General features: G+C 40.1%; 1 protein-coding gene across 2 annotated transcripts in view; it reads left to right on the top strand.

Annotated features, from left to right (window-relative positions):
- The window catches only part of pgm1 (phosphoglucomutase 1), an 82,577-nt gene that overhangs the window by 32,662 nt on the left and 28,815 nt on the right, over positions 1-21,100 (top strand). For both annotated transcript variants that reach the window (XM_073063206.1, XM_073063205.1), the window contains exon 2: positions 16,939-17,101. In XM_073063206.1, coding sequence (XP_072919307.1) covers positions 16,939-17,101 — 163 coding nt within the window. The remainder of the gene's footprint in view (positions 1-16,938; positions 17,102-21,100) is intronic.

Raw genomic sequence — 21,100 nt, 5'->3', positions numbered from 1 at the left:
GCAAAACAGATTGTGCTGAGAATTCAGATGCTTGCTGGTGTGCGATGTGGTCATTGTGGGTAAATATATAATTTCTACCACAATTTGATTGCAGCTCGTATCACCACTGCATTAGACAAATGGAAAAATGGAGGTTGGTAGGTTCTTGATTAGTCAGGGCATCAAAGGTTACGGGGAGAAGGCAGGCGAGTGGTGTAGAGAGGGATGATTAAATCAGCCATGGTGGAATGGTGGAGCAGACATGATGGGCCAGATGGTGTCTTATGGTCTAAGAAATGCCCTTCATTTTCTCCTGATTTTCCACCCTCATCAATAGCAATTTACAGTAGCCAATTAACTTAGACAGTTGTGTGAAGAAACCAGAGCATGTGAGCAAATTTGCAGTCACGGAGGATGTGCAAACACCACAGACATGGCCTGAGGTCAGGATCAAAAACAGGTTGCTGGAGTTGTGTGGCAGCAGTGCTAGCTAATCGTTGGAGGCTGTCTGTATGTGTCAGCACTGGCAACTTGATTATCCCCTATTTTATTTAGCTTCCATTTGTGGCTTTGTTTTCTGCTCCAAGCTGCTCTGAAATAATTTCCCATATCATTCTAGTTCTTGGCCCTTTTAATTCCTGTAAAATGTGTCCCCTTTGTCCAAATTGTTGATACTTTGCTGTAATTTGTCCTTTTATTGCTCAATTGAATTTCATTTGAAACATTCCTGGATCATATAACATAGACAAGCTCGTTCATCCTTGATGTTGTGTCATCCTCTTAAGCTATTCCAAGATCAATCTAATGCTTCCCTCCTGTATGGCCCTCCATTTTCCTTTCATCCACATGCCTATCCAAGAGTCTCTTAAATGTCTCTAATGTAACTACCTCTACCACCACCCTGGAAAAGTATTCCATGCAGTCATCACTCTCTGTGTATAGAGAAAAAAAATCTACCGGACATTTCCTCCTATACTTTCCTCCAATTACCTTAAAATTATGCTGCTGGCTGTCCACTTTATCAATGCCTCCTATCATGTGTACCCCTATTAAACTACCCCTCATCGTCTTTCTGTCTAAAGAGAAATCCCTAACTCACTCAACCTTTCCTCATAAGACATGTTGGTAAATCTCCTCTGAACCCTTTAAAGCTTCCACATCCTTCCTATAATGAGGTGACTACAATTTAACACAATACTCCAAGTGTGGACAACACACACAAAATGCTGGTGGAACACAGCAGGCCAGGCAGCATCTATAGGAGAAGCACTGTCGACATTTCAGGTCAAGACCTTTCGTCAGGACTAAAGGTCTCGGCCGGAAACATCAACAGTGCTTCTCCTTATAGATGCTGCCTGGCCTGCTGTGTTCCACCAGCATTTTGTGTGTGTTGTTTGAATTTCCAGCATCTGCAGATTTCCTCATGTTTACTCCAAGTGTGGTCTAGCTAGAGTTTTATAGAGCTGCAACGTTACCCTGCTGTCCTTGAACTCAGTCCCTTTATTAATGAATTGGCCTTGGTTGCAAGTTTCCAGACCTTGCCCTTTTTTGTGCTTGGGTATACTGTTCAGTATTTTCCTGAGGCTGGGTTAGAGGTTAACACAGCATGTATAGAGTGGAAAGGTAAATGGGGAGGTGGGCTGGTCTGGAGAAAGGCTGTCACTAGGAATTGGTGGAAAGCAGCAGCAGATTAGATTGACATAAAAATATGGTGGGATGGTGGGATGTTGGAAATTGCTGGATTAAAAAGGGCAACGTGAAGATTGGGTATTGGGAGATCAGGAAGAGAAATGTGAATATGGAGTGGTGGGAAGATTAGATAAGTGAGGCAGAACAGAGAAGCAGTAGATGTGGTGAGGTAGTCAGAGAAGTTGGCATGAAGCTGAGGAGGGAGAATGTGTCTGGTAAATTGGGGGTGTTTTGGAGAGAGCTGTGGCTTGAGGATTTGGATACATTTCTGATTTACCTGCTGGTATTGTGTTGATGTTGCAGGACTAAGATTTTGTTATATTAGGAATTCTCAATAGTGTACAGTTCCAAGGCAGTGTGGTCCACATTTCCTTGCTTTACACAGGTAATCCTGAGTCACCTGATTCCATGACATAGAAATTGTGGCAGGGTCGCAAGGGCAACTTGTATAAATATATAAATATTTATTTGAGATGTTTTTGATTCTTGTAATTTGAGGTGGAAATTGTCATAAGTGCAATTTATTCTATGTTAAATTGATTTTCAGTAACAGTTGAAACATTTTGAGACAGATGTGATCTAATGGCTTTCTCATTTTGATGATGATTGATTCAACAAAATATAGTTTGACTGATACCATCACCATAAATCTCTGAATAAGATGATCTGTGCCAAATGGCTTCAAGGTTATAAAATTGCACATTGTCCAATTAAGCTAAAGTCATATCTTGACAGGTCTACTACATATAAATGAACAATTTTACATGTAATACAATTCTTGCATTCTCTTAAAGTTCTTTTGTTGTCTATTCCATTGTTTTGGCATATCACTTCTGTCTATCTTTCAAATTTCAACCATAATATTTTATTGCAGTTTGAGATTCCATTTAGATCCCTCAGCTACATTTTTGAGGATGTTGTCACAGTTCAGTTCATTGCCATCTCTTCAAGCTTTTTTTCTCTAATTCTCTGCTACTTAAGAAGTGACACGCTCCGATCCTCTTCCAGGCTTTATCTTGAAGTATAAGCTGAGTTTTCACTCAACAATTTTAATTGATAGTCTTAATGATAAACAAAAGCCAAATTTCTGGTCATGAGTTATTTGGTAAGCACCTGATACGCTTTTCCATTTTTATGCCTCATTAACACGTTTATTCAGTCGATCACATCTCTAAGGGAGCAACACACACAAAATGCTGAAGGAACTCAGCAGGCCAGGCAGCATCTATGGAAAAAAGTATTGTCAATGATTTGGGCTGAGACCCTTTGGCAGGACTGGAGGAAAAAAAGCTGAGGAGTAGATTTAAAAGGTGGGGGAGGGAGAGAGAGAAACTCAAGGTAATAGGTGAAACTGGGAGGAGAGGGATGAAGTAAAGAGCTGGGAAGTTGTTTGGTGAAAGAGATACAGGGCTGGAGAAGGGGGAGTTTGATAGGAAAGGACAGAAGGTCATGTAAGAAAGAAAAGAGTGGAGGAGCACCAGAGGGAGGCGATGAGCAGGTAAGGAAATAAGCTGAGAGACGGAAAAGGGGATGGTGTAGGGGGGAGGGGGCCAGAAGTTCGAGGAAGTCTATGTTCATGCCATCAGGTTGGTGGCTACCCAGACGGAATTTAAGGTGTTTTTTCTCCAACCTGAGGGTGGCCTTGTCATGACAGTAGAGGAGGCCATGGATTGACATATCGGAATGGGAATGGGAAGTGGAATTAAAATAGGTGGCCACTGGGAGATCCCGTTTCTTCTGGTGGATGGAGTGTAGGGAGCTGCATTGTGAGTACTCATTAGCTAAGCCGAAAGTCAAGTTTAGTTCATTAGGAAATACTGTACCTCTAAATTATTGCTATTCATGATATTTTAAGATGGTAAGCTTAAATTGAGAAATGGCCATCATAAAACATGGGAGCAGAATTAGGCTGTTTGGCCCATCGAGCCTGCTCCATCATTCAATTCTGGCTGAATTATTTTCCCTTTCAACCCCATTCTCCTGCCTTTTCTCTTACAGATGGTGCCAGTATTAAATTAAGAACTTCGGTGCCTAAGCTCTAATAGCATCCCACTAACTGCTGCACTACCATGGTGCCCCATAGCAGGATCTTTAATAGTGTTGATGTAGACTAAGGATCTTGAGGTTCAAGTCCATATCTCCCTGTAAGTGTCTGTCCTACTTCACAGGTCAAATCACAGGTGGACAGGAAAGTTAAAAGGCTGGAGAGGAAAGAATCCGATAGGAAAGGAGAGTGGACCATCAGGGAAAGAGAAGGAGGAGGGGACCCAGGGAGAAGTGATAGACAAGGGAGAAGAAGTAAATGGCCAGAGTTGGGAATAGAAGAAGTAGGGAGGGCGAGGGAAAATTTTTTATCAGAAGGAGAAATCTATATTTGTGCCATCAGGTTGGAAACTAATCAGACGAAGTATAAGATGTTGCTCCCCGCCCCCCTTCGGGTGGCCTCATTGTGGTACAAGAGGAGGCCATGGACCAACATGGACCAACAGAATAGCAATGGGAATCAGATTTAAATTGTTTGGCCACTGAGAAATTCTGCTTTTGGTGGATAGAGCGGAGGTGCTCAATGAAGCAGTTGTCTAATTTACAATGGGTCTCACCAATGCAGAGAAGGTCAGTTTGTGAGTACTGGACACAGCAGATTCATAGGTGAAGTGTTGCCTTCCCTGGAAGGACTGCTTGGGGCCCTGAATGGAGGTTAGGGAGGTGATGAATGGGCAAGTGTGACACTTTGGCTGCTTGCAGGGATAAGTGCCAGGTGGGAGATTAGTGGATGAATGAACAAGAGAATCATGGAGGGAACAATCTTTGTGAAAAGCAGAAGTGGGGGGATGGAATTAATGGTATGTTTGAGGGTAGGATCCCTTTGGAGATGGTGGAATTTGAGGAGAATGATGTGTTGAAGCACAAGAATTGTTTCTTTGAATTTGCCCAGGCGAATATCTTTGTACTTGCATTCCTGCATTGCGAGAGTCAGTCTTGTGATGATGTTCTAGTAGGGGTTCTACCGCAACTGTGAGAGCCTGTGAGAGCCTGTCATAAAGACCTTATTCTGTGTCTGCCAACCTTGTTCAAAGCCACAAAGGCCTCTGTCAGTTCAGATTCATTCTGTAGGTGCAGAGTATTGAAATATTTTGGCAGGCTGCAATCAGTGCGAGAGGTCATCTGTTAGTGAGGCAACATGAGGTATAAAAAAAGCTCAGGGTCTTTCAAGACATTTCAGTGGGCTGCAATCATTGCAAGAGGTTGTTCATTTGTGACGCAGTGCAAGATTTAAAAAGAGCTTGGGAGCTTTTGTGATCATAGAGATCTATTAGGCACTTTGCAGGGGCCAATAAAAAGAAGCAAAATCTAAGCAGATTGGCCATTGTTAGAGTAGTCAGGATTTGGCTTTACAGGTGCAAGCAAGCTCAGGTGGTGGTTCTAGTAAGTTTTTTTCCATGAGTACATAGTAAATCCAGCTTCTGCCTTCACATGTGGCTTGCACTGCTGAGTCTTGCAGGACTATTTCTGCTGACAAGAGGAGGGGCAAAGGTGGGTTACTGGCGCCTTAAAACCAGTCACTTTGGTCAGATGGGGCTCATCAGCCATGGTTAGCAGCTCATCTAGGGGAAAGAAAACTCTGATCTCTAACCTCCACTGCCTTGTGGCTATACCCACTCATGGGGCAGGCCTTGGGAGGTAACCCTGAGGAAAAACCCAGAGCTGGAGTGCCTAATGTGGTCCAACTTTGAGTTCAATGCTGCTGGTACCAAACTGTACTGGTCTGCTGTTCCTTTGGATTCATCAACTGTGTGGAGAGGGGAGACTGTTTCATGGGCAACAGCATGCTCACCATATCAAACTGCCCTGGCTTGTGAATCATGAAGGAAGCAAGAACGCAATATCCGTGGTTGACCTCAGCCAGTGGAGGGCCTCATAGTACACTGAGAATGCTCCAGAGTTAATAGTATGTGGGAACTTTGGGAGATCCCTAGTCTTCCTGATAACTACATCTGCATGAAGTGCAACAAGCTGCAGCTCCTTAGAGAATGTGTTAAACAGCTTAATGTCCTTCAGCTCATACGGGAGAAAGAGGAAGTGATAGATATTACCTACAGGGATGTAATTAATCCTGTTTCAGGAAGCAGGTACCTGGATGACTGTCCAGAAAGGGAATAGGCAGCCACTGCAGAGTACCCCTGTGGCTATTCCTCTCAGTAATCAGAATACCACTTTGGATACTGCTGGGAAGGAATGACCAATGGGGAGAAGTCACAGTGACCTGATCTGTGGCACTGAGTCTGTCTCTGTGGCTCAGAAGGGAAGGGGGAAGAAGAAGAGTGCGGCAGTGATCAGGAATTCCATAATTAGAGCAGCAAACAGCAGATTCTGTGGAATGAAAGAGACATCCTCCCAGGTGCCAAATTCAGGGATGCCTCAGTTAGGGTTCAGAGCATTCTCATAGCCAGAAGTCATGGTTCATATTAGTACCAACAACATAGGAAGGGAAAGGTAGGAAGCCCTGAAGAGAAAATGCAGGGAGTTAGGTAGAAAGCTGAAAAGTAGGACCTCCAGGGTAGTCATCCCTGGATTGCTGCCTGTGCCATGCTCCTTTGAGGATAAGAATAGGATGATTTGGTAGATGACTGATGTGTGGCTGAAGAATTGGTGAAGGGGGCTGGGTTTTAGATTTCTGGATCATTGGGATCTCTTCTGGGGAAGATCTGACTTGTACAAAAAAAAAATACGGGTTACGCCTGAACCTGAGGGGGACCAATATCCTTGTGGGAAGGATTGCTAGAGCTGTTGGAGGGTTTAAACTAATTTGGCTGGAGGATAGGAACTGGAGTGATAGGGCTGAGGATGGAGCATTTGGTATACAACTAGGTGCAGTGTGCAGTGAGACTGCGAGGAAGGACAGACAGTTGACAGGGATGGATTGAAGTGTAACATGGTGCCAAAATCAAAAAAGGGTGATGAATTCAGGGCTTAGGGTGTTACATTTGAATGCATACAGTATACGCAATAAGTCAGGTGAACTTGCAGCGCAGTTAGAGATCAGTAGGTACGATGCTGTGGACAGTGCTGAGTCATGGCTGAAAGAAGATCATTGTTGAGAGTTTAACATCCAAATATAGACATTGTATTAAAAGGATAAATAGGTAGGTGAAGGGGGTAGGGAGTTGGTAAGAATGAAATCATATCCTTATAAAGATGTCACATAGGATTGGAAGATGTAGAATTCCTGTGGATAGAATTAAGAAACTGCAAGGGTAAAAAGACCTTGATGGGAGTTGTATAACAAACCTCCAAACAGTAGCCAGGATGTGGGTTACAGGTTAACACAGGAGATAGAAAAGGCAATGTTACGATAATCTTGGGGGATTTCAATATGCAGGTACTGTAGATTGGGAAAATCAGGTTGGTGCTGGATCCCGAGAGTGAGAATTGGTGAAATTCCTATGAGATGGGTTTTTAAAACAGTTTGTGATTGACCCTACGAGGGGAACAACAATTCTGGATTGCGTGTTATGTAATGACCCAAATTTGATTAGGGAGCTGAAGGTAAGCGAATCCTTAGGAGGCGTTGATCATATTATGATCAAATCCACCCTGCAATTTGAAAAGGAGTAGCTGTGGAGTAAAGAAAATTACAGGACCATGATGAAGGAGCAGGCCAAAGTTGATTGGAAGGAGACACTAGCAGGGATGACAGCAATGGCTGGGTTTTCAGGGAGTATTTCAGAAGGTGCAGGATAGATACATCCCAAAGATGATGAAGTATTCTAAAGGGAGTTTGATTGAACCTTGGTTGGCAAGAAAAGTAAAAGCCAGCATAAAAGCAAAAAAGAGGACATATAATATAGCAAAAATTAATGGGAAGGTAGAGGATTGGGATGCTTTTTAAAAATCAACAGAGGCAACTAAAACAGCCATAAGAGAAAGAAGATGAAAGATGAGGGTAAGCTAGCTCAGTGGTTCTCAAACTTTGCCTGCCCATGGCCCACTTATGACTTCCATTTACCTCTGTGGCTCCCACCCTCCATCATCTCTGTTAGTTGCTAAAGTTTTTGTCTTGGTCAACTGACCTCATTATTCTAATATGCAGCCAATATTTATGTTTCAGCAGGTTATTATGTTAAATATAATGTTACAGTTGTATATGAAAACTAAAACTATTTCAAATCTCTAAATAGAATACTTCATTTATATTATATATAACATTTTTCCCAGCAAAAAAAAGCTTTAATATTGTCACATTGGGTATATAGTGAGAACCTTGCGACTGATACAAGCTAGCGAGTCTATGAATATCAATTTGCAACTTGGTTAAAGATAATCAAAGGTCATCTCTTTTCACAACATCAAGCTTTTGCTATCAAGTTGAAGAGCTTGACTAAAACAGCACTCAATTAGATAACAGGTGGAAAATGCAATTTAAAATAATTTTGCTTTCTACCAGAGCTGTGGAAATTTATCTCGAATATCACTAGTTATCCAGCAATTTTCCTTGCTGCATTTGAATTTTGCTTGAACTGCTAAATCACTTACTGTGCAGCTCAGTGAGACATTCTTGCAATGTGGTGCATTCATCCCAAATGGATCCATCACCCAAACTGGAATGTGTATCTCCAGCAGATCTCTGAACTGGAATTCCATATTGGTGTGCAGTTGTTTCAAGTGCTCAAGGTATACAGTCAGAATATTTGTGATATTCCTCACAAAGCAGCTGAAAAAAACAATCTTGAAGTGCATTTGATTTGATGAAGTTGACAGACATTGTTACAGCAGCAAGGGTGTCATGCAAATGTCCTCCAGATTTCTTTTTGCAACTAACCGTTGATGGTGGTTGATACAGTGTATGGCAAAAAAACATCAGGCACAGCATTTTTTAAAATGAGCAATGAATCCTCTATCTTCCTACCTTCAATGCAGCACCATTAGTTGTAGAAGCCATTATATTTTCCAGCAGAATATTGTTTTCCAAGAAATAACTCCTGACTTCTTCAAAAATAGTTTCACCTTTGGTATCTGTCTTAAGCTTTCAGGCAAAAAAGCATTTCCTCTACTAGCCTGATCATCATTCAAAAATCTAACGTGTCATCAGTAGAGCTTCATTATCACATAATGTGTTTTCATCGATTTGCAGGTCAAACTTCTTAACTTGCAGTTGTGCAGCTAGTTGTTTTTCCACATCATCTGACATATCATCAATACGCCTTGATACTGATGAGTTGCTCAAGGGGATAGCTGGAATAGTTTCATATGCGCTCTGATTCATAACAGTAGAAATTACAACAGAAACTGCAGGCTGAATCAATGATTCACCTTTATTATGTGGCTTGCCAGCTTTTCCAATTAAGTTTGAAATCTCATAGGATGCAAGTAAACCTTTGTCTATCTTAGCTGCTTTTTCACTAAACATTTGCTTTACTGTCGACCTTGATTGAAAATTATAATGTAGTAATAATCCAGTAACCCGCAATTTGGAGTAATTCAGTGTCTTGTCTTTCTTGTCCTTATGCACTGTCTCAAGTGCTTCCTCAGTTTATGTGGCCACATGCTTTCATATGGAAGTGGAGTCATACAAATTAGACACAGTGGCAACCTTTAGAAGGAGGAAGCATTAAGAAGAAGGACGCCTCACGTCTTAATAAGCTGATAAGGAAGGCGGGCTCTGTCGTGGGCAAAGTACTGGAGAGTTTAACATCGGTAGCTGAGCGAAGGGCACTGAGTAGGCTACGGTCAATTATGGAAAACCCTGAACATCCTCTACATAGCACCATCCAGAGACAGAGAAGCAGTTTCAGCGACAGGTTACTGTCGATGCAATGCTCCTCAGACAGGATGAAGAGGTCAATACTCCCCAATGCCATTAGGCTTTACAATTCAACTGCCAGGACTTAAGAACTTTTTTTTAAAGCTATTATTAATGCTTTTTGAGTTAGTGATTTAGATGCATATCATATTATTACTGAGTTAAGTATTGTATGTAATGAGTTTTTGCTACAACAAGTGTATGGGACATTGGAAAAAATGTTGAATTTCCCCATGGGGATGAATAAAGTATCTATCTATCTATCTATCTATCTATCTAAAAGCATGGGCAAGTTATTCAATTGCTGACATTTATTCTTTCCCATGGATAATCTGATATTAAAAAATAAAAAAATAAAATATATATATCTGTGTATATACATACATATATACACAGTAATAATGCAATTCTGTGAGATGGTTCACATGAAAAAGTATCAGTATTGAATATACACGTAAAATAAAACAAGCTTTTTGGGCAATATTTTCTCACAATTTTTTGAATGTTATATATGCAAATTCAATGTAGCAATAAAGAGCATGTACTCACCAATAAAAGCAAATTGAACTTCCATTCAAAATATAAGTATCAGGGATTTAATGGATGTTGTAGTCATAGACTTAAGGCATTCTTGCCTCTCTGCAGTTGAGCCATTTCTGGTAGATGGCCCCACTGTTGTAACTGCTGCCTTCATGTCACTTTTTTAAATATTATAGCACAATGGTCAGTGGAAGGCAAGCAGAATCAGCCTCCTGCTGTATACTCACTAATTGGCCTTGCTGCAGACAACCCTGTCCATCCTGCAGTTTGTGATGTGGGGGTAGTTTGGAGTGTGGCTCAGTGAGCCATCCTGCAGGGTATGTGTGGTCAAGCAGGAGCAGAGATGATGAGTGCCATGCCAGATTCCATATACACATACACACCCGTTTTGCTGTTTCATTTGCATCATCTGGCATATTTTCCAATTCATTTAATCCAGGGTTCCCATCAGAAAATTCTGTGACCCCCAGTTTCTTAACAGATAAGAGAAAATGTGCAGTTGCTGGAAATTCAAGCAACACAGACAGTCCTGCCGAAGGGTCTCGGCCCGAAACGTTGACTGTACTTTTTTCCATAGATGCTGCCTGCTGAGTTCCTCCAGCATTTTGAGTGTGTTGCCCTCAGTTTCTTGCATTTTATTTGTGGCCCCCTACGAAATATGGCTCACATTAAGAACCACTGACCTAGCCAATAATATAAAAGAGGATACAAAAGTTTTTTTTAATATAAAGAGTAAAAGGGAGACCATTGTGGATATTGGACCATTGGAAAATGATGCTGGAGAGGTAGTAGTGCAGGACAAAGAAATGGCAGATGAACGTTAAGTATTTTGTATCAGTCTTCATCGTGGAGGATACCAGTTGAATGCCAGAAATGGGAGAGAGTCCGAGGCAGAAGTGAGTGTCGTTGCTGTTACTAAGGAGATGGTCCTCGAGAAGTTGAAAAGTCTGAAGGTACTGTAGATAAATCACCTGGACCAGATGGACTACACCTCAGGGTTCTGAAAGATGTAACTGAAGTGATTGTGGAGGCACTAGTAATGATCTTTCAAAAATCACTGGATTCTGGAGTGGTTCCAGAGGACTGGAAAATTGCGAATATCTCTCCAATCTTTAAGAAGGGAGGGAGGCAGAAGAAGCAAAGTTATAGGCCGGTTAACCTGACTTCAGTGGTTGGAACAATGTTGATGTCTATAAAGAATGAGGTTTTGGGATACTTGGAGGCACATCATAAAATAGGCCAAAGTCAGCCATGGTTTCCATAAGAGCAGAATTAGGCCATTGGGCACATCAAATCTGCTCTGCCATTTCATTATGGCTGATCCAATTTTCCCTCTCAGCCTCAGACTCCTGCCTTCTCCCTGTATCCCTTCTTGCCCTGACAAATCAAGAATCTATCAACCTTTGTGTTAAATATACATAAAGACTTGGCCTCCAAAGCTACCCAAGAGTAACAAATTCCACAGATTCACCACTCTCTGGCTAAAGAAATTCCTCCTCATCTCCATTCTAAAAGGACGTCCCTCTATTCTGAGGCTGTGTCCTTTGGTCCTCGACTCTCCCATCATAGGAGGCATCGTTTCCACATACACTCTACCAAGGTCTTTCAACATTCAATAGGTTTCAATTAGGGCACCCCTCATTGTTCTGAATATAGGCCCAATCCATCACAGTATCTTCATATGTCAAACCATTCAATCCTGGAATCATAATTGTGAACCTCCTTGAACCCTCTTCAATGTCAGCATATCTTTTCTTAGATAAGGGGCTCACAATACTGCTCACAATACTCCAAATGAGCCCTCATCAGTGTTTTATAAAGTCTCAACATTACATCCTTGATTTTATATTCTAGTGCTCTTGAAATGAATGTTAACATCACATTTGCCTTCTTCACCACTGACTCAAACTGCAAATTAACTTTTAGGGAACCCTACATAAGGACTCCCAAGTCCTTTTGTGCCTCAGATTTTTGAATTTTCTCTCCATTTAGAAAATAGCCTACCCATTTATTTCTTCTACCAAAGTGCATGACCATACACTTCCTGGCACTGTATTCCATCTGCCACTTCTTTGCACATTCTCCTAATACTAAGTCCTTCTGCAGCCTCCCTGCTTCCTCCGCACTATCTACCCCGCCACCTATCTTCATATCATTTGCAAACTTTGCAACATCCCATCATCCAAGTAATTGACGTATAACGTAAAAAGAAGCAGTCACAATACAAACCCCAGTAAAATACCACTAGTCACCAGCTCCCTTTATTCCCACTCTTTGCCTCCTGCCAATCAGCCACTGCTGTATCCATGCTAGTATCTTTCGTGTAATACCATGGGCTCTTAACTTGTTAAGCAGCCTCATGTGTGGCACCTTTCCAAAGGCTTTCTGAAAATCCAAGTACACAACATTTACCATTTCTCCTTTGTCTATCCTGATTGTTATTTCTTCCAAGAATTCCAATAGATTAGTCCGGCAAGATTTTCCTTTGAGGAAACAATGCTGACTCTGGCCTATTTTACCATGTGCTTCCAAATACCCCGAAATCACATCCTTAACAATCAACTCCAACATCTTCTCAACCACTGACATCAGACTAGGTGGCCTATTTTTTTTTTCTGCCTCTCTCCCTTCTCGAAGAGTGGAATGACATTTGCAATTTTCCAGTCTTCCAGAACCATTCCAGAATCTAGTGATTCTTGAAAGATCATTACTAATGTCTCCACAATCTCTTCAGCCACTTCCTTCAGAACCCTGTAGTGTACACCATCTGGTCCAGGTGACTTAGTCAGTTCATCCACAATTTCCTTGTCCCCATTACTATCTTTCCAGGATCATTTTCCAGCGTTCTGAAATCCACTCTTGCCTCTCTTTTACACTTTATGTATCTGAAGAAACTTTTGGTATCTTCTTTAATATTATTGCCTGGCTTAATTTCGTATTCTATCTTTTCCTCCTTAGTTATTTTTTTAGTTGTCTTCTGTTTGTTTTTAAAAACTTACCAATCCTCTCATTTTCCACTAATTTTTTGCTCTATTATATACTTTCTCTTTGGCTTTTATATTGCCTTTGACTTCTCTTGTTAGGCAAGGTTGTGTCATTTAGCTTTTAGAGTTCTTCTTTGGGATGTATATATCCTGTGCCTTCTGAATTGCTGCCAGAAATTCCAGCCATCGCTGCTCTGCTGTCATCCTTGCCAGTGTTCTTTTCCAATCAGTTTTGGCCAGGTCCTCTCTCATGCCTCTGTAATCCCCTTTACTCCACTGTAGTACTGATACATCTGACTTTAGCCTCTTCTCAAATTTCAGGGTGAACTCTATCATATTATGATCCCATCCCCCTTAGGGTTCTTTTACTTTAATTCTGATTCATTGCACAACACCAGTCCAGAATAGCTGGCACCCTAGTGGATTCAACCATGAGCTGCTTTATAAAGCCATCTCATAGGCATTCTAGAAATCCCGTCTCTTGGGATCCAGCACCAACCTGATTTTCCCAATCTACCTGTATATTGAAGTCCCCCATGACTATTGTAGCATTACCCTTTTGGCTGCATTTTCTACCTCCCGTTGTAATTTGCAGACCACATTCCTACTACTGTTTGTGGGTCTGTTTGTAACTCCCATCAGGGTCTTTTTACCCTTGCAGTTCCTTAGCTTTGCCCACAACAATTCAACACCTTCCAACTCTACGTCACCTCTTTCTAATAATTGGATTTCATTTTTCACCAAACGAGCTATGTCACCCCTTTTCCTACCTTTTGATACAATGTGTATCATTGGATATTAAGCTCCCAGCTATAATCTTCTTTCAGCCATGATTCAATGATGCCCAGAACATCATGCATGCCAACCTGTAACTGTGCTACAAGTTCATCTACTTTGTTTCATATACTGTATGCATTCAAATATAACACCTTCAGTTCTGTGTTAAGCTTTTTCTGAATTTGTCTGCCTTTTACATTGCTTCTCATCCTGTTGACCACAGTTTTACCCTGTCGTCAGCCTCTCCTTGCTCGGAGTCTCACTACACATTGTTTGTAAACAAACTACTTCATCCTCAGCACGTTTACTCTGGTTCCTCTCTCACTGACAAATTAGTTTAAACACTCCCAACAACTCTAACAAACCTGCCCGCAAGTATATTGGTCTCCCTCAGGCTCAAGTGTAACCCGTCCCTTGCCTGACAAATCTGTTGAAATTCTTTGAGGAAAGTAACACGCAGGGTAGACCAAGGTGAGTCAGTGGATGTTCAGAAGGCCTTTGACAAGGTGCTGCATATGAACCTGCTTAACAAGGTAAAGGCCTATGGTATTACAGGAAAGATGCTCGCATGGATAGAAGATTGGCTAACTGGCAGGAGGTGAAAAGTGAGAATACAGGGCATCTTTCCTGGTTGTCTACAGGTGATTGATGGCTTTCCACAGGGGTCATTGTTGGGACTGCTTCTTTTTACGTTACATGTCAGTGATAAAGGAATTGATGGCTTTGTGGCCGAGTCTACAGACGATACAAAGATGGGTGGAGAAGCGGGTAGTGTTGAGGAAGCAAGTTGTCTGCAGAGAGCTTAGACTGTTGGGAGAATGGGTAAGCAAGTACATGACCATGCACTTTGGATGAAGGAATAAAGGTGTGAACAATTTTCTAAATGGAGAGAAAATTCAAAAATCAGAGGTGCAAAAGGACTTGTGAGTTCTCATGCGGAATTTCCTAAAGGCTAACTTGCAGGTTGAGACGGTGATAAGCTAAGCAAATGCAGTGTTAGCATTCATTTCAAGAGGATTGGAATACAAAAGCAAAAATTTAAAGCTGAGCCTTTATAAGGCACTGGTGAGGCTTCACTTGGAGAATTGTGAGCAATTTTGGGCTGGCATTGGAGAGAGTCCAGAGGATGTTCATGAGAATGATCCCACAAAGGAACGGTTTCACGTATGAGGAGCATTTAATGGCTCTGGGGCTGTACTCATTGGAGTTTAGGAGAATGACAGGGATCTCCTTGAAACCTATTGAATATTGAGCGGGCTATATAGAGTGTATGTGGAGAGATGTTTCCTATAGTTTGGGGGGGGGGGGGGAGTCTAGGACTAGCAGGCACAGCCTCCAACTAGAGTGATATCCACTTAGAACAGGGATGAGGAAAAATCTCTTTAGCCAGATGCCACAGACAGGTATGCAGGCCAAGGCTTTGGGTATACTTAAGGTGAAGATTGATGGGTTTTTGATTAAGCAAGGCCTCAAATGTTATGGGGAGAAGACAGGCGAAGGGGGTTGAGAGGTATAATAAGCCAGCCATGAATGGTGGATTAGACTCATTGGACTGAATGGCCTAATTCTGCTCCTATGTCTTCTGATCTTATTTCAGCCTGAATTCTCCTAAATGCATGCAGAGCAGTTTGAGTATTATTCTTTCCATCAGCTTTGTTGCTGGTGTTAAAATTAATAGGAGTTCAATGTAGTTCTTGAAGATTTTATTCCATTGCAGCCAGGTTCCAAGGGGTTGGTTTTGCCATAGCTGCAGCTCTAAATAGATTAGTCGCTTAGAATAGAGATCATTCTTGTTTAGATTCCTGTTGACAACTGTTATGTATGAATGGAGCAAGAAAGACAACGGAGTAGTAGGATTAAATGTTCTTACTGCGTCATGTTAGTTGGGCAACTTACAGTGCAAGAGTGATGACCCGGGACCTCCGAGATGAATAAATGTGCACTTCAAAGCCATGCAATCAATCAGCCACAAGCACACTTACCACATTCTTGTAATTGATCTGATACAATTCACCTATTAACCTCCACTTTAAATATACCCAATGTCTTGGCCTCCACAACAGTCTGTGGCAATGAATTCCACACATTCATCACTAAAGAGATTTGACCTGATCTCTGTTCTATAGAGGTGTCCTTCTATTCTGAGGCTGTGCCCTTGCGTCCCAGACTCTCCCACTGTTGAAAACATCCTCTTCATCTCTCCCCTATCTGCACTATTCAATATTTGGCAGGTTTCAATGAGATTCCCTCTCAGTCTTCTATACTCAAGCAAGTACAAGCCTAGAGCCATCAAGTGCTCCTTATATACATTAACAATTTCATTCCTGGGATTATTCTTGTAAAACCTCCTTATGACAGTCTCTAATACCAGCACATTTTTCTCACAAATGATCCCCCTGAATGAATCTTCCAGTTATGAAGAGAAAATTTGCCTTGCCATTTCAAAGTACTTCATGGTCATTAAAGTATCTTCAAAGTATATTAGTAGAACTAATTTATTCAGAATAACTTATCACCCTAATAATATATTTTGTTATGAATAATGAAATGTATTGACTCCAACTTACTGTAAGTAATGTCAAAGGATCCTCGCTAGTGGTGAATAAAATCTTGTAGAAGCCTTTTAATCAAGAATTTCTGCACTCTGTTTATATTTCACAAATTATTCCAATCTTTTAGAACTCATAGTTATTGGTAAACATGGATTAATAAAATATATCAACAAGTCTGTGTAGACTTTAGTTTCTTGCTAGTGGTTTGAATATGGCTATTTTGTTATCTGTTGAAATGGCTGTGGGTAAAGTGTATTTGGAGAAGTCTCAATCTGATTGCTAGGAATGAATAAAAGCATCAAATGTTCCATAATTTGGCAATAAATTGAATATTAAGGAAGATCTTACCAACTGACGATGTAGATATATTGAAAAAGTGAAGATATTCCTGAAGTTGGAATCAGAGCATACATTGTTCAGACAGTAGGAAAGAAACTCAAATTTTAATTAACTCCAAGCCACATCCTAAATGGGTAATACTGTATGGTGGTACTGGCAAGAAAAGTTTTTTTTTATTACTCACTACAGAGATGCTTTGTGTTTTAATGAGTGGACTTCACTTAAAAATAATGTCTAACTAGTTTGGAATGGTCAACAAATGTTCTTTTTTAAACAGATTGGGCGTTTAGTAATTGGACAAAATGGAATTCTCTCAACTCCAGCTGTATCTTGCATAACCAGAAAAATCAAAGCAATTGGAGGAATTATTCTGACAGCAAGCCACAACCCTGGTGGACCTGATGGAGATTTTGGAATCAAATTCAATATTTCCAATGGAGGTTAGTAATACAAGCAAAATTGGCTGTTGATTAACTAATGTTTTAAAATCTGTGCTTTGATAATTCATTTTTATATTGTTTGGATAGTTTGAATGACAATAATTGCTTCATTTAGTTTCATCTGAGACCAGACATCATTTAGGCCCAACTCATTTTCAGCTGCTTTTAAAAAAAATCACTATGATGCTACTTTCTATTACAGCACTTGCCAAATTGAGATTTTGTGACCCATCTCATGTGTAGGTATTTGGAGTATGGGCGAAATAGAATAAAATACAGAAGGGATGCCAGAAGAAAGTATTTAACAGAAAGCTGGTGGAAATATTTGTTTGACATTATTTTATCATTTCTGAGAAGAGTAGCTGTTTTATCTTTATTTACATCTGCCTCATTTGTTATTTTTCATTTCCGGCAAGAATTGAATGGTGTATCTTGAAAATTTATCTCCATAATGAGCTTCTTTTTACTGACCGTGTTTAGGTATTTTTCTCAATCGTGAATACTGATATCATTTTAGCCAGTGAGATCCTTAGATGGCAACCTGGGTACAATGGGAATCCTCCTCAGCTCAATAGCACCATCTTGATGTAGAATTTGAATAGGTCATATTTGAGGTTTGCTAGTAGTTCAAGCAGAAAGCATTTCTTGGTGAAATAGATGTTTTTCATTATCTTCAGTTCTCATCCCAATCATAATTGTTCTACTTATCCCTTTAATAGCACTGGAGACAGCTATTACATCTATCCCTTCCTGTTCACTCTTTGAAAGAACTATCTTATTATTTCCACTCACCTGCTTTTAATTTAGAATGATACTCAGACAAACACTGGGTATTGATACATGTATTTAGACTGCCAAGTTTGTATTAATGTTTTTCATTTACTCTGCAGTTTAGAGCAAAATAGATTGTGCTTTTTCATAAATATAGCCTTTCTCTGCACTTTCCATTCCTTTGCTATCTTAGACGTTTGAGAAGAACTGAAAATCACAAATGTAGAGCATGTTTCATGTGGCATGCCTTTTGGAAACATCCTGAGGTATTAAGTCTCACTTCTGAGTTGATTATAATTGCTACCTAGTCACAAAAGAAGTGCCTTTGTAGTATTTATTATGTTTTATTTATTTTTAAGTTATTGTTACTATTTGAGATTTGGTTTTGTTATCTTATTTGTACCTTTACCCATTTCTGCCCAAAGATTATTAATTTTGCCAACAGGTTTGTTAATATTAAATTGTATGCTATGTATACAACACACAGAAAATGCTGGTGGAACACAGCAGGCCAGGCAGCATCTATGAGGAGAAGCACTGTCAACATTTGTTGACAGTGAAAGTTAGTCCTGACGAAGGGTCTCGGCCCGAAATGTCAACAGTGCTTCTCCTTATAGATGCTGCCTAGCCTGCTGTGTTCTACCAGCATTTTGTGTGTGTTGTTTGAATTTCCAGCATCTGCAGATTTCCTCGTGTATACTATGTATATTAGTTTTAGTAATATTGGCACAAATAATTACAGAAATTGTAGTTGCAAAAGTGATTTCTTGGCACATTGTATTTGTTTAAGTTGCATGTTATAACTCTCTACTTTAATCCTAATGCTCTTATATCCTCTGCTTGATGGAAGGAGGAAGAAAAGAGATTGACCAGAATGAAAGGAGTCCTTGATTATATAGGCAGCCTTCCTCAGGCTTCCATCAGGCTTACTCTGTAGACAGAGTCAATGGAGAGGTGTTTTTTTTTGTGACTGACTAGGCAGCATTAACAATTCTGCAGAATTTCTTAGGCAGATCTTTTGTCAAACCAAGCAGTGACACATCTGCAATAATTGGTGAGGGTTATCAGGGTCATGCTGAATTTCCTTGGCCTTGTATAGAAATAGAGGCACTGGTGTGCTTTTTTGTTCATTTTTATAGTTTGAAACTTCACCTCTACCTCAGTATTGCTGATACAATGCAAAAACAGAAGGATCTGAGGTTGTATATGTATAAATCATTGAAAGTGACAGGGCAGTTTGGGGAAAATGGAAGCATAATGTAACTTCATATTGAGTTTTATGGAATGGTTGGTTTAGCCACACAGGGGAAATGTGTTGATTTCCCAACACCATATTTTCATAAAGATGTGAAGATCTTAAAATGCAGGAAGAGGTTGACTGGAATGATTGCACAGATGTGGGATTTTAATCACTGGTCCTTCAGTCAATCCATGTAACTCCACTCCTTGGCAAAGGTGACAGATCTCAATAGAGGTACTTAAAATTATGAAGGGTTGACAGAGAAAATATTTTCATTGGTGGAAAAGCCAAGAAGTAGAACACACAAAATGAAGGTGATTAGCAAAAGAACTAAGTGTAACATGTGGAACAACTTATTTATACAATAAGTGTTTACGGTCTTGAATGCATTGCCAGGGAACAGATTCAGTTGTTATGTTCAAAAGGAACTGAGTAAGCATTTTAAAGAAAAAGGTCATGCAATATGGGAGTGGAGCTAGCTGTATTGCTCTTGCATTGGGATTGCATAGGCAGTGGCTCAAATAGCTTCTTAACATGTGGTAGCATTTCTGTGGTTCTGTAAAATCATCATACTTTCACTTGAGCTGTTCTCACCAGCACCTGCACTTGTTCTTTCCAGTAGGTTAAGGAATATTAATTAGCAATTGTCCCTCTTCCTTGCAACCTAGATTTCCTGAGATCAATTGCAGTACCAATGTTGCCACACATGGAAGGATCTTCACTTCCATTTAGTGAGAACCAAAACCATAGCATTCTGAAGGTAATAGGTAATGAATACAAGACACAAACAATAGAATGTCTTTTGGAGATGGATAGTGTGCCCATTTATAATAGACTGAACATGTTCCAGTGAGCACAAAACGGTGGATTGGTCAAAGAAGATCCTGAAGATGTTAATTTTTTTTGTTCAGCCATGCAAATCCCACCTGATATTCTGCTGTTGCTCTGGCATTCCTAGATCTAAATGTCAAGATTTACCTTCCTGCTATATCTGTATCTTTTAGTCTGGATGCAAGACGGACTGCCCAAAATTAAGATGGCCTGTAAAAGTGGCTGCACTCACATTTTATTTACAGCCCACTATATCAACTATGAAAAGAAAATTCACCATTTTAATACTTTCCCACAACCCTCTATATTGCAATTCTCTCAAGTCCCCTGATTGGGTTACGTTCAGTTGAGTGCGATTAAACAAAGGAATGATTTTTTGCCTCTTAAAAGATGATCCACCAATTAATTAAAAAGCAAAAATGATTCTACCCAGAAAAACTTATCTTACTTAACATAATGGAGGTACCATGTTCAAAAGATCCACTTAAATAAAGCTTGCAGTATTTTCCCCACCTATTTCTGAGAGCTAAGTTAAGGTCATGATACTTTTAACATCCAGATACAAATTACGTACTCAATTGCAACATCAAAGTCTAAAAGAATAGGGAAGTTTAAAAGGTAATCTCAAAAATCAAGGTTGGTTGATCTTAGTTTAGGCAATACAGAACTATAATTTGACTTGGGTTCAGGAGGCGAAATTTAAAAATAAAATGGAGAGGGCTTTTATTATGATTTCTGTTTTGTGTAACACATACGGTACTTAAATCTGACAGATAGTATTTCTGATAATTTAGTCTGAAATTACATTCACCAAGAACAAAAGGTGTCCAAAGACGCCCTTCAGTTGTTTGCCTAAAGAGTCATTTAATCATGTGTCATGCCATATTAACAGACTACTCAATCCTGAGTGCATCACCGATTATCTCACTCTTATCCTTGTCTGATAGCATATCACTGCAGAATTACGTTCATGAATGTCAGCCTTACCAAATCTTGATTTTCGCTTTTAGAACCCATGGCAATTTGTAGATCTCTACTGCTTAAGATCTGCCGTCTTTATAGTTTGGTGGTTAGCTTTGTAAACTTTGATTCCCAAAAGGTTTCATATTCTATTTGAGTTTCTAGAAACAGTCGGTATTATGCTTTTAACTTGGCTG

This window comes from Hemitrygon akajei, chromosome 12, assembly GCF_048418815.1.
Source record: "Hemitrygon akajei chromosome 12, sHemAka1.3, whole genome shotgun sequence".
Taxonomy (NCBI): Eukaryota; Metazoa; Chordata; class Chondrichthyes; order Myliobatiformes; family Dasyatidae; genus Hemitrygon; species Hemitrygon akajei.
Note: the sequence above shows the minus strand (reverse complement) of the source record. Positions and strands in the feature narration are given on the sequence as shown.